The sequence below is a fragment of the Manacus vitellinus genome, unplaced genomic scaffold, assembly GCF_001715985.3.
Source record: "Manacus vitellinus isolate BGI_N305 unplaced genomic scaffold, ASM171598v3 scaffold_16_pilon, whole genome shotgun sequence".
NCBI classification, from domain to species: domain Eukaryota; kingdom Metazoa; phylum Chordata; class Aves; order Passeriformes; family Pipridae; genus Manacus; species Manacus vitellinus.
Window position 1 is genome coordinate 15,385,548 of NW_021939189.1, and position 11,368 is coordinate 15,396,915.

The 11,368-nt window shown below is 56.6% G+C and overlaps 1 protein-coding gene across 1 annotated transcript; it reads left to right on the plus strand.

The window, feature by feature from the left end:
* The first annotated feature begins 1,530 nt into the window (after positions 1-1,530).
* LOC103757954 (sodium/nucleoside cotransporter 1) lies at positions 1,531-9,986 on the plus strand. Its single transcript, XM_008924148.3, has 17 exons — positions 1,531-1,615; positions 1,692-1,789; positions 2,162-2,253; positions 2,649-2,838; positions 3,202-3,343; positions 4,106-4,219; positions 4,586-4,663; positions 5,003-5,083; positions 5,415-5,495; positions 5,638-5,763; positions 6,972-7,102; positions 7,322-7,490; positions 7,686-7,883; positions 8,359-8,440; positions 8,957-9,055; positions 9,507-9,618; positions 9,701-9,986. Exons 1-17 carry the CDS (start codon positions 1,547-1,549, stop codon positions 9,822-9,824), a joined length of 1,986 nt encoding a protein of 661 aa, XP_008922396.2. The 5' UTR covers positions 1,531-1,546; the 3' UTR covers positions 9,825-9,986.
* Positions 9,987-11,368: the final 1,382 nt, after the last annotated feature.

Genomic DNA, 11,368 nt, shown 5'->3' on the forward strand with positions numbered 1-11,368 from the left:
TGTGGGGCACGAGGATGGGGGTTGCGAGGGCGTGGGGTGCAGGGACACGGTGGGGAGGGCAGAGGGGCACGTGGCCACACTGCATCACAAACCCGTGGGGGCCCATAGGGGACAGGAGGGCATGGGGGTCATGGGGATGGTGTGAGGACACAGGGGCACATGGGGGCATCCACCTGCTGCCTGTCCCACCCATGAAGGAGAGGGCAGCCAATGTGGCTGCACCAAAACAAAAGGTAATGAGCTGGCAGGGGGCTGGCACTGGGTGGGGGAACACGGAGGTAGCATCAGCCCAGGGGACCTGGAAGTCACTGAGCCTGGAAGGGTGGGGACAGCCAGGAACCCTGGGGGGCCTGGAACTCTGGGAGGTCTAAGCCCAGAGGGGTCCGGGGGAGTGCCCTTTAGTGGTGGTGGACTTGGAGAGGGGGGTCCTCCTGATCCCTGCCAGGGTCCTGGTGAGATGTCCTTGAGCTGCAGGCACACCAGGGGTGCTGGAGACCCTGGAGGGTGGTCTGAGGTCCTGGGTTCCCACCATGGCCCTGTATCCTGCCCTGCTGCTGGGGAGCCATGACCCCAGGAACAGACTGGGGCCATCACTCCCCAACGCTCCCCCACGGTGGCTCTGCTGGCCTGTGGAGCCCCACACCACCTTCAGCTGCCCGTGTTGAGGGGGATGGTCTCCAAAACTACTCACATTCACCAATTTCACTTGGGACTGCGTCCCTGCCTTCGGTGGGCCCTGATCTCACACTGTGAGAAGACGATGATGACCCTGCTGTCTCCTCCTTCTCCACACAGACCTTTACAACTGCCCTCAAAACAAAGACAACTTCTTACTGCCTCTGTCCTCACACAGAAGTGCTCTGCTCCTACAGTCGATCACTGCCTTGTCCGCAACTTCTCTGCTCTTCCCTCATCCTTCTCCAGGCAGAGGAACTGGGAAGGTGTCCAAATGGGATGATGCTCTGAGGGTTCCTGCCCTGGCATAACACTGGTTCTTCTGGCTTTGCTGGACTAGTTCTCCCAGTATGATGCTCCTTTAGGACCAGTCCCCATGCAAACTACCACTCATTCCTACCCCTTGCTCCTGCACTGTGCTAGTTATCAACCTTTTTCCTTATCTGGCTTGCACCAAGACCTTGCAATGAAGGATGCAGCCACATTTATTTTTTTTAAAATCCCACTTGCAAAGGGACTCACGGAGGCTGGTGGACGCTGCCACCAGTTTGGAGGAGGAGTACCAGCACTCCCTGATGCATGTAATCCTCTCCTGTAATTCCTTGGAATTATGGAAGAGCAAAGACCTTCCCAGAGTTAAAGGAGAACAGGAATTCAGCACACCAGCCCCATGGGCTCAGGACCCCATGAAATGGTCCCTTGATGTGCTAGTGCAGGAGCTGCTCTGAATCCCTACTGCAAAGGGTGTTCTCCTCTCAGAGACACAAAACTGAAAAGCAGAATGGGACATTTGACCTTCCCAGAGGTGATCCCATCTTTCTCTCCCCAGCCAGCTGTTTCTCTAGTGCATTGAAGCTGCAAACTTCTAGAGATGGAAGGAAACCAGATAACCCTGGACAGCCTTGAGAAGGGCATGGATAACCCAGCTTTCAGCTTCCAGGTAAGTCTTCCCTTGCCTTGCCTTCCCTTCCCTTCCTGTCGGGGTACAGGGTGCTCCAGCTAATGATGTTTTCTAGGGAGAAGAGAGACACTATGAGGAATGTGGTGGTCCAAGTGGTGAGAGCCAAGAGAAGAGGAGAGGAGAAGGGAAAGGGAGATTCTCCTCCTGTTGCAGGTAGGATAACCCCCACATGTGTGTGTGTGCTCTGTCAGAGACAAACCTCATTTGGGAGCAGAGTAGGGTCATATTGACCACACATGGGGGACAATGTCTGATGGGTCATTGTGGCCTTGTAAGGTGGCAGTGGCAGATCTCTGTCCCCCTAGCAGCCACCCGGTGCCGGATTCCACTCATGGTGCCAGGGTGTTGGGATGTGTGGACCATGGCACACCATTACCACTGTGCTGCTGCCAAAAGTGGCCTGGGGGAGGTGTGGTCATGACCTAGCTCTGCTGAGTTGGCTTCAGTTGGGTTGCACTGGGTTGGGTTGATCTTCCACATCCACCTTCTGCGTCTCTCACGTCTTTGGCATGTGACTCTCCCCAGGAAGGCCCTGCAGCCAGTATCCAAGGCAAAGCACTTCTGCAAGGCTCATGCCAAGGTGTTGAAAAGGGTTGTCCTGGGGCTCCTTGGAGCAGGTGAGCACTTCCTGGCACTCAGACCCCACCTCCGTATTCTTTTTGGCTGGCCATGCCCCCAGCCTCCACACACTGAATGTGGTCACTTGTGGAGGTTGTATCCACTCCCAACCCTCACTGCCTGCCCCTTCCTCACCCCACCACTCCTATCCAGAACTATGTGCCCCTCACTGTCCTCCTCTCCTTTCTCCACCTGCCTGAAGGGTTTGCTCTGCCCCTTCTGCTCCCTGCTGGGGTGGTGCTCCCTAAGGTCTCCTTGTGCAAAGATGGGAGCCTTGAGGGTGGCCAGGGGAGGATATTTGGAGGAAATGAACCTCCCCCTTGGCCCCAGTTAGTGTTATGAACCCATGATCCTACAGCCCTGATGTTTCTGACCCCCAATGTGCCTTCTCCAGCCTACCTGTGCTACTTCATTGCGGCCTGTTACCTCAACTTCCAGCGAGCCCTTGCCTTGGTGGTCATTACGGCTGTGGTTGTCTTCTTCGTCTGCTGGAGCTTCTTCAAGAAGCACTGTGGGGCAAAGGTACTGCATCTCCTCCGTCCCGTTGGGAAATGCTTCCAAAAGTCCTGGCCGTGGCTGAAATGGTGAGTCAGGAGAAGGCAGGGCCAGATCCCTCCCAGCATCTGCGTCCCCTTTCGTGGCTGTCCTGTCAGCACAGCCACAGTCAGTGGCATGGGCTTGTGCTCTAGTGCCATGCAGGCACCTCAGGAATGACGAGGCATGGCCCAGCCTGGAGCCTTGTAAAAGCCATGGCAGAAATGTTTTGCTCATCTGCCTCGGTAGCGTGATGGCTGTTCACATCCCTTGTTTGTGTCTGAGCCCCAGGTTTCTTCAGATACATGGACCTTATGGTGGCAACTCCTGCACAATCAGCTCCTGCCCTTTGCAAGCTGCTCTCCCCATGGGGACATCCTGACATTGCTGACAGTCTGGTGTTTCCTTTGCAGGCTGCTGTGGGTGGCCATCCTGGCAGGCCTGATCGCATGGCTGGTTTTGGACACTGCCAAAAACCCAGAGCAGCTCATCTCATTAGGTGGCTTCTGCGCTTTAGTGCTGTTCCTGTTTGCCTGCTCCAAGCACCACGGCGCGGTACGTGCTTCGAGTGTGGCTTGGCCATCAGTCCTCTCACAGGAGGTGGCCACCCAGCACTGGAGAACAAGTGCTTCCTTCCCATGGGCATCTCCTTCCCTGGAGGAAGCAGAAGCCCAGCAGAGCTCCTGGGCAGAGCTGGGCACAGCCTGGGGAGCTGAACTGGTTGGGTGGATGGACCCCAAAGCCACCTCACTGCTCTTCTTCTCACTGCTCTCCTTCTCATTTCCCAACCCAGGGCTGCCCCACAGTGCCTCTGTCCTGTTTTCCACCATGTCCCTTGTGGTGGGTCAGACCCAGAGGCCCAGCACCAGCCCCACACCTGAGCTTCAGGTGCTGTGGGTGGAGAGTGGGCCTGAGCTTTGCGTGCCCTGGGGAACTTGGTCAGAAGTGACTGAAGTCCCAGTGGCTTCTAGCCCAACCTGCTTCAATGTTTTGGGCAACCCCTCCATCCTCCTCCTCCAGAGGGTTAATGAACAGGCAGTTTTGGTCTAGCAGGTCTGTGCTACCAGTGAACCATCAGAAGGTCTTGATGCTTGTCCCCTTCTGGATCAGGCTGGCAAGTTATGTTCCAGCCAGTTTGAGTCCCACCAAATCAATATCTTTCTCTGTCACCAACCCATGTTTGTGGGTTTCTGTGACACTTTACTGGTCTCCCCATGACCCTCACCCAGGGCACAGTGTATGGTGTTTACTGTGTGCTGAAAAGGAAGCCTGTAGGCCTTGACAACATCGCAGTCCCCATTCTGCTTTTGTCCCCAGGTGTCCTGGAGAGCCGTTTTCTGGGGTCTTGGCTTGGAGTTCTTATTTGGAGTCTTTGTCCTCCGAACAACCCCTGGTGTCCAAGCTTTCAAGTGGCTGGGTGACCAGATCCAGGTACTACATCTACTCATCCCATCCTATGCACCTTGGGATGAACAGGAAGAGCAGGGGATGGCATGGGCTGGGGAAGTGGCAAGGACTGCACACTCACAAACATGTATGTTGGGAACTGGAGGAAAGCCAGCTCTTCCCTGGTTTTCTGAAGCAGCCCAGACCCCTTGATGTGGTCTCCCTTGCAGGCTGTAGCAGAGCCCTGTGGGACAGCCCACCAGCGTCCCCAGCTTAGGTTTCAGCGGGTCATTCTCTGGTGTGCAGTCAGCTGTGGGACTGGGGATACAGCCCCCTGCTAGGCAGAAGTGAGATGTCGGGAAAGGACCTAATGGAGATCTCCATCCTACTGTGTAACTTCTTCCCTTGCAGATCTTCCTGGGCTACACCACAGCTGGCTCTGGCTTCGTCTTTGGGAACACACTCATTACAGAAGTCTTTGCCTTCCAGGTCAGCTGGGGAATGGGGTGTGGAGAGGTTTTCTTCTAGTCTGGCTCCTTGCTGGGTCCTGAAAGGCACAGAGCTAAATGCAGCCAGATTTGCTGCAGTAGAGCTTGAGCTTCTCAGAGATGGGTTTCCCTTAGCTTTGGATCCATCTATGGACCTCCTCAGTACTGTGGGGGATTTGCACTGGTCCCTGTCCCTCCTGCCAGCCTGGCCCAGTGTTGTGGCACCCGATAGCATGGGCTTGCTATGCAATACCATGCCATGCCCAGCTCTTGGTCTCCAAGTGTGCCTGTGTGTGTCTCAGCTCTCCATTAACCCTGTGCCCTGGTGCCTTCCCTGCAGACCCTGCCCATCGTTGTTTTCTTCAGTTGTGTGATGTCCATCCTCTACTACCTTGGCGTCATGCAGTGGCTCATTCTCAAGGTAGGGCCTCACTCCTGGATCTGGGATAGCTATGGGAAGGAGAAGAACCTGGGGGGTTCTCTGACTACCACGGTCAACTGAGGGATGTCCTGGAAAAATTGTCATGGTACTACTTTGTGGTGATTTGTCCTGCTTAAAAGAATAGACACAAACCCCATCTTTCTTGCATGTCCTTCTGAGAAAGCCCAACCCTAGGGCTGATGTTTCTATGCAGTCTGGGGGTGCTTCCCAAGATCACCTCTGTGTAGGGGCCAAACAGTGCCCTGCTTCTTGGGGATGGTGGCAGGGTGCCAGGAACCTCTGTAAACATGGTGGCCTTGTCTTTCCCCAGATCTCCTGGCTGCTTCAGGTCTCGTTGGGCACCACTCCCACTGAGACCCTGAGTGTAGCAGGGAACATTTTCGTGGGACAGGTAAGGGCCTGGGCAGGAGATCCAGTTCCTCAGCGCTTATAGCTGAGCCTGCCCTGGAGAAAGGGTCTTCTCCTCCCTTCCTAGGAGACCTGAGGCCCTGTGTGGCCCTGTCTCAAGGACAGCAAGGTTTTCTCTTCTGCAGACTGAAGCCCCGCTGCTCATCCGCCCGTACCTTGCGGACATGACCCTCTCAGAAGTCCATGCTGTGATGACTGGTGGCTTTGCCACCATCGCAGGCAGTGTGATGGGTGCCTACATATCCTTTGGGGTGAGTGCATGAGTAGATGTATGCCACATGCTCCCTGCTGCAGAGTCCTGACATGCAGGAACTGCCCTGGACTTGATGGTGGGAGACCTCCAGCAGGTGCCCCATTGTCCCCTTCCATAAGCAGGATGGAGGCAGGGTGTCCAGCCTCACCTTGTCCCAAAGACAGGTCCAGCCTCACCTTCGCTGGCCTGGTCAGAACCTCAGAGCCCTGCCAGGTAGAGGGCAGTGCTGTGGGACTCTGACTGTGTGTCCCTGCACAGCAAGCAGGGCAAATCCCACTGAATCATGGGATAATTTAGCCTGGAAGGACTCTCTGGGGGTCTCTGATCCACCCTCCTGCTCAAATGAGGTTATTGCAAAGCCCCAGGGGATGCCCAGGGCTTTGTCCAGGTTGGTGGTGAATATCCTCATGGATGGAGGTCTCCCCCCAACTCTCTGGTCTCCCCGACAGATGCCTCAGTCACAAGAAACAATTTTTTCCTTATATCCAAGTGGAATTTCCCCACTAAAGCTGTGCTGGTGATTCTCACCCTTTCACTGGGTACCACTGAGCAATGTCTTCCCTCCAACCCCTTTTACATGGTCAGAAACAGCCATACCCCCCCTCAACTCTTTTCTCCCAGCCAAACAAGCCCTGCTCCTCCAGCATCACCTCAGTGCTCCTGGCCCTGACACCCAGGGATGCCCTATCTGGTTTGTCAGTGCTCTGTCATGGGAAATAAACCTTCCCCTTGACCTGCTGCCTGAACTCCTGCTATTTAAACATTAATTAGTCTCCTTAAATGAGGAACCAAGGGTGGAAGGTCAGAGAAATGAGACATTGACAGGGGATGGGTGAGGCTGGGAGCTTAGCCCTTCATCAGAAGGTAAAAGTTCGCAATGTTACACAACCTATTGCTCTGATACTGGTAAATAGCAACAAGGGACAAGAACCATCATAATTAAGTCAAACAGCAGGAGAGGTTAACATCCCCGAGGACATGATCACTGCAGCTCCAGCAATGCCTCCATCCAGACAAGCTGCCCCATGTGCTTTGCTGCTTAGTTGGGAAAACAGCCAGTTTGTGCACCCTGAGCAAACAGGGAGCCCTGAACTGCTCCAAGTGTCACTGGCTGATGCCAGCCCGATGCTGGGATGCCCTGGTGTGGTGTGTCACGGGGCACAGCCTTGCACAGAGGTGTCTAAGCCCCTGGTCTGCGCGTTGCAGATCGACGCGGCGTCGCTGATCGCAGCCTCTGTGATGGCTGCACCCTGCGCCCTCGCCATGTCCAAACTCGTGTACCCCGAGGTGGAGGAGTCCAAGTTCAAGGGCAAAGAAAGTGTCCAAATCGCCAGTGGGTGAGTGTGAGGGGACAGGTGGGGGAGTGGGAGTGCATTGGGGGGTGGAGTGTTTTGCCACTGTGGGGAAGCCGTGGGAGCAATTTGGGGCACAAGTGGACACTGGGGGTGGCCCAAGGCTGGGAGAGCTTGTGTTGTTCAGACATCCATGGATTGACACCTGACTTTGCACAGGGGATGCCTGGCCATATGAGTACATTGGGGTCTTTTTCCACACAGGGAAGAGCGGAACATCCTGGAAGCTGCCAGCAATGGGGCTGCCACCTCCGTGGGGCTCGTGGCCAACATTGCAGCCAACCTCATCGCCTTCTTGGCGGTGCTGGAGTTCATCAACGCTGCCGTGCGCTGGTTTGGGGAGATGGTAGACATCAAGGATCTCACCTTCCAGGTATTCCCAAGAGCAGGCCTGTGGTCTGGGCTGCCAGACCCTGCATCCCCCAGCCATCCCCACCTTTGCCTGCTGCCTTAGTAGGCTGTTGAGATCCTTGCTGAGTGTTTGGCAAGTGCTGGCAGTGGGTGTCCAAGCTGGGGGCTATGCAGAAGGTCCGCTCTGAGTCATTACCTTCTGGAATGCTTTTCCCAGGTGATCTTATCCTATGTCCTCATGCCCGTGGCCTTTGTCATGGGGGCAGACTGGGCAGACTCACCAGTGGTGGCCGAGCTCCTGGGGATTAAGATCTTCCTGAACGAGTTTGTGGCATACCAGCAGCTGTCCACATACAAGAAGAACCGTCTGGCGGGCCTGGAGGAGTGGGATGGGAGCCGGAAACAGTGGATATCTGTGAGAGGCACCTGCCACCCTGCTGGGCACAGGGCAGGGATGAGACCAGCTGGAATGGGGCATGGGAACTGGCCAGAGTGGTAGGCAGGCAGAGGGTTGGAAAAGTCCTTTAAGATTATCGAATCAGGATGATGGTGCTGGGGGTGGGAGGGCACCTATGGCCAACTAGACTTGGATGTTCCCCAACTGCTGGGTATGGGAGGAAGGAGTCAGTGACGCCCTTTCCCATTTATCCTGCTCCTTGATGGAACAGATCATGGTGCTACAGGGCCCCTGTCACCTGTCCCCGCAGCCCAACCTCTCCCAGGGACAGCCTTCATTCTTGCTCCCCAAAATAGCTGAAAGGATAAAGCGTTGGGGTGGGGGACTTATCTCCATCATGTCTGTCTGGGCTGGGAGCTCTGACATGGTGCTCAGCTCTGGGTGCTCTGGGGCTGCTCCTGGGCAGAGGTGACCGTCCCCCTGTGCCCTCCAGGAGCGAGCTGAGAGCATCACCACCTTTGCCCTCTGTGGATTTGCCAACTTCAGCTCCATTGGGATCATACTGGGAAGCCTGGGTGAGTGTAACTCATGTCCTAGGTGCCTAGGCACAAGGCAGGGGGGATCCTGGGCTAGGGAGCAAGGGCTCATCTGGGGCAGGAGGAATTTGCCCTCAAGCCTCCATGTTTGGTCTCTGCCAGGTAAGAAACAGGATTTGCATGATGTGAAAGGAATGGCTTTGCACTGCACCCATGGGCAAGAGCACGTGCATGTCCCACAAGCCTGGGTGTCACCCAGCTATGGCACAAAGAGCAGAGACTCCGGTGCTGGGAGCACTGAGGGCTCTGGTTGATCACACGTGGGTGCAGGGTGGGCACAGCGCTCTGCCAGCACCCACTGCTGCCAGGACAGGCAGACAGTGTGCTGGGTGCTGGCTGGGACCACCATGTCCTCCAGACAGCAGGAGTTGGTGTGGGGAGGGCACTGTGTGGCAGAGCCAGCTGGGGACCAGAGACACGTCCCTATCTGTCCCCAGCCAAGGGTAGAGCTGGAGTCAAGATGTGACTCCCCCTGGTCTCTGTTTTGCCCCACAGGCTCCCTGGCACCTCACCGCAAGGGTGAGTTTGCCTCCGTGGTGCTGCGGGCGCTGCTCACCGGCATCTGCGTCTCCATGCTCAACGCCTGCCTGGCAGGTAGGTCCCTGCCCACTGCCATCAGGGCCAGAAGGAGCTGGGGAGGGACATGCACAGGGCTGAAGACCCCTATAGATGCAGGTTCAGGAATGGGGGTGGCTGGCCTGTCCTCCCCATGGCTCTGCCAAGGCCTCCAAACCCTGTTCTCCCCTCATGGCTCTGCCAGGGGCTGCCGAAGCCCAACAGCTCTCCTGGGGCTCCTCGTCCTCATCTGGACTGGGATGGGGACATATCAAGGGCAACATCTGGCGTACTGCAAGGAGCTCCCTGCAGTTTCAGGGAGTGAGGTGGGATAGCTTATGGGACCTGCACAGTCCCAGGTACAGGATTTGCTAGTTGGGCTATGGGATTTGTGAGCAGAGTTGGGACACAGGACTTACAAGTACGCTTGGGGTATGGGATTTGAATCCATGGCCCCTCTCAAGTCTCAGTAGGAGACCTTGTCCCCCAGGTCTCCTCTATGTGCCAACGGAGGTGGGTGACTGTGTGACATTCTTCAGCACGGCCGACTTCAACAGTACCAGCTACAGCATATACACCTGCTGCAAGCAGCTCTTTGCCAGGTGGGTATGAAGGGCCCCAGAGCTGTCTGGGACCCAGGTGGTGGGGCAACAGCTTGTCCTGACCACATGTCTCTCCTTCCAGCTCGGTGTTCGAGAACGGGACACTCTCCTTCACAGGATCCTGGGCTGGGCAGGCGGAGAGTGTGCTGTGGCTGACGGAGTGCTGTGGGCACTACAACCACACATCCTGTGCAGGGACAACCTAGAACCATGGGAGGGGCACCAGGGTCTGCAAGGCTGGCCCCAAAGGTAGCAAAAACCCTGACAGACACCTGAGCATTTTGTCTTCTCCAGTCCAAAGTGCTGATGGACAGTTGTGTGCACCTTGCAACCAGCACCCTTAGGTGCTGGCCCCATGGACACAAGGAAGCTGCTCCCAAATAAATTATGGCCATCCCCATGTGCTTGCCCTCAGACCCCCTCTGGCCCCCACCTGCAGCTGTTCCACCACAGCACAAGGTGCTTTGCTGAGGCTGCACCCCATGCTCACTGCAGACCTCGCAAGCCAAGCCTCACCCACTGCCAGCTTTGGGGTCTGGCCACAGCCACCCTCTTCTCCCCATGGGGCATGGATGGGGGTAAAGGTGGTACTTGAAGATGTTTCCTTTCTCCAAGCACAAAGCTGCCCCATCACCCCTTGCTTGGGTGCCTCTTTTCCGCAGGGACCACAGTGCTGGGGAACAGGCCAGTCCTCCTCACTTTATTGCACTCGAGAGCACCCAGTCGCCAATGTGGCCACGTTATGTACATCGGTATTTTACAATCACCCAGCAAGAAAGGACCAGGGCCCCAGCGTGCACGGTGCTCCCAGCCCAGCTGCTTCCCTCCACCAGGCTGCACCGAGTCACTGTTTGGGACCCCACCATGCAGGGGGGTGTCACTGGCACCCAGCACCCTGTTCCAAAGCCCCGGGGAAGGCGATGCTCTGCAGCACAATGAAGCTGACAGTGCTGGGCTCTCTGTGAGGCCCCTGCCCGCTGCCACACTCCGCCAGCTGCTGCACGCCTGGGTGAGCTGACGGGCACAAGGGAAGCTTGATGCAATGCAGGGTGCTTTACTTTCCAGCATGAACATCACTGCCTGTCCATCACTGCCTCCTGCCACAGGGCAGCAGGATTTGGAGTGCGTGCTGCCAGCTGCCGCTGGAGTCTGGCATGTGCCAAGCAGGGGTGGTGCTAATTAAGCATGACCAGGTCATGGTGTGGGGCTGGGTGTGGTGTATGGGGTCTTTGTATGGCAGGGGGACAAAGAGGAGCAAGTCCTGAGGGCTGGACACCCACATGTGCCAAGGCAGAGACTGGCACAGAGAGGAGGTCACTGATCCTGGGTATCCCATGTGAGGTAGAGCATTCTTACCATGGCGCTGGCCAGCACCATAGCAGCACCATCACCCTCAGCAGCCACCCAGCAAGGGTGTGGGAGACTTCCCACAGGGCACAGGGGAGGGGAGGGGTGCAAAATCCCTTCCCTGTGCAGCTGCTGGTACCCACCATGGGACTGGCACACACTTCAGAGCCCCACGTCATAGCAGAGGAGCCCTGCAGCCACCACTGAAACCCTCTGCAGCAAAAACAGTGTACCAGGGCAAATGGGACTGCCTGGGTGCTGTTGGGGTTCTCAAGGGACAGAACACTGGCAGGGCTTGGCCTGGTCACTTTATGGAGGACACAGAGAGCGACATGAGGTGCTGGGAGCCAAGAGGACATCCCAGACTCCCAGTTTGCTTGGGGGAGCCAGGCAGGGGCATGGC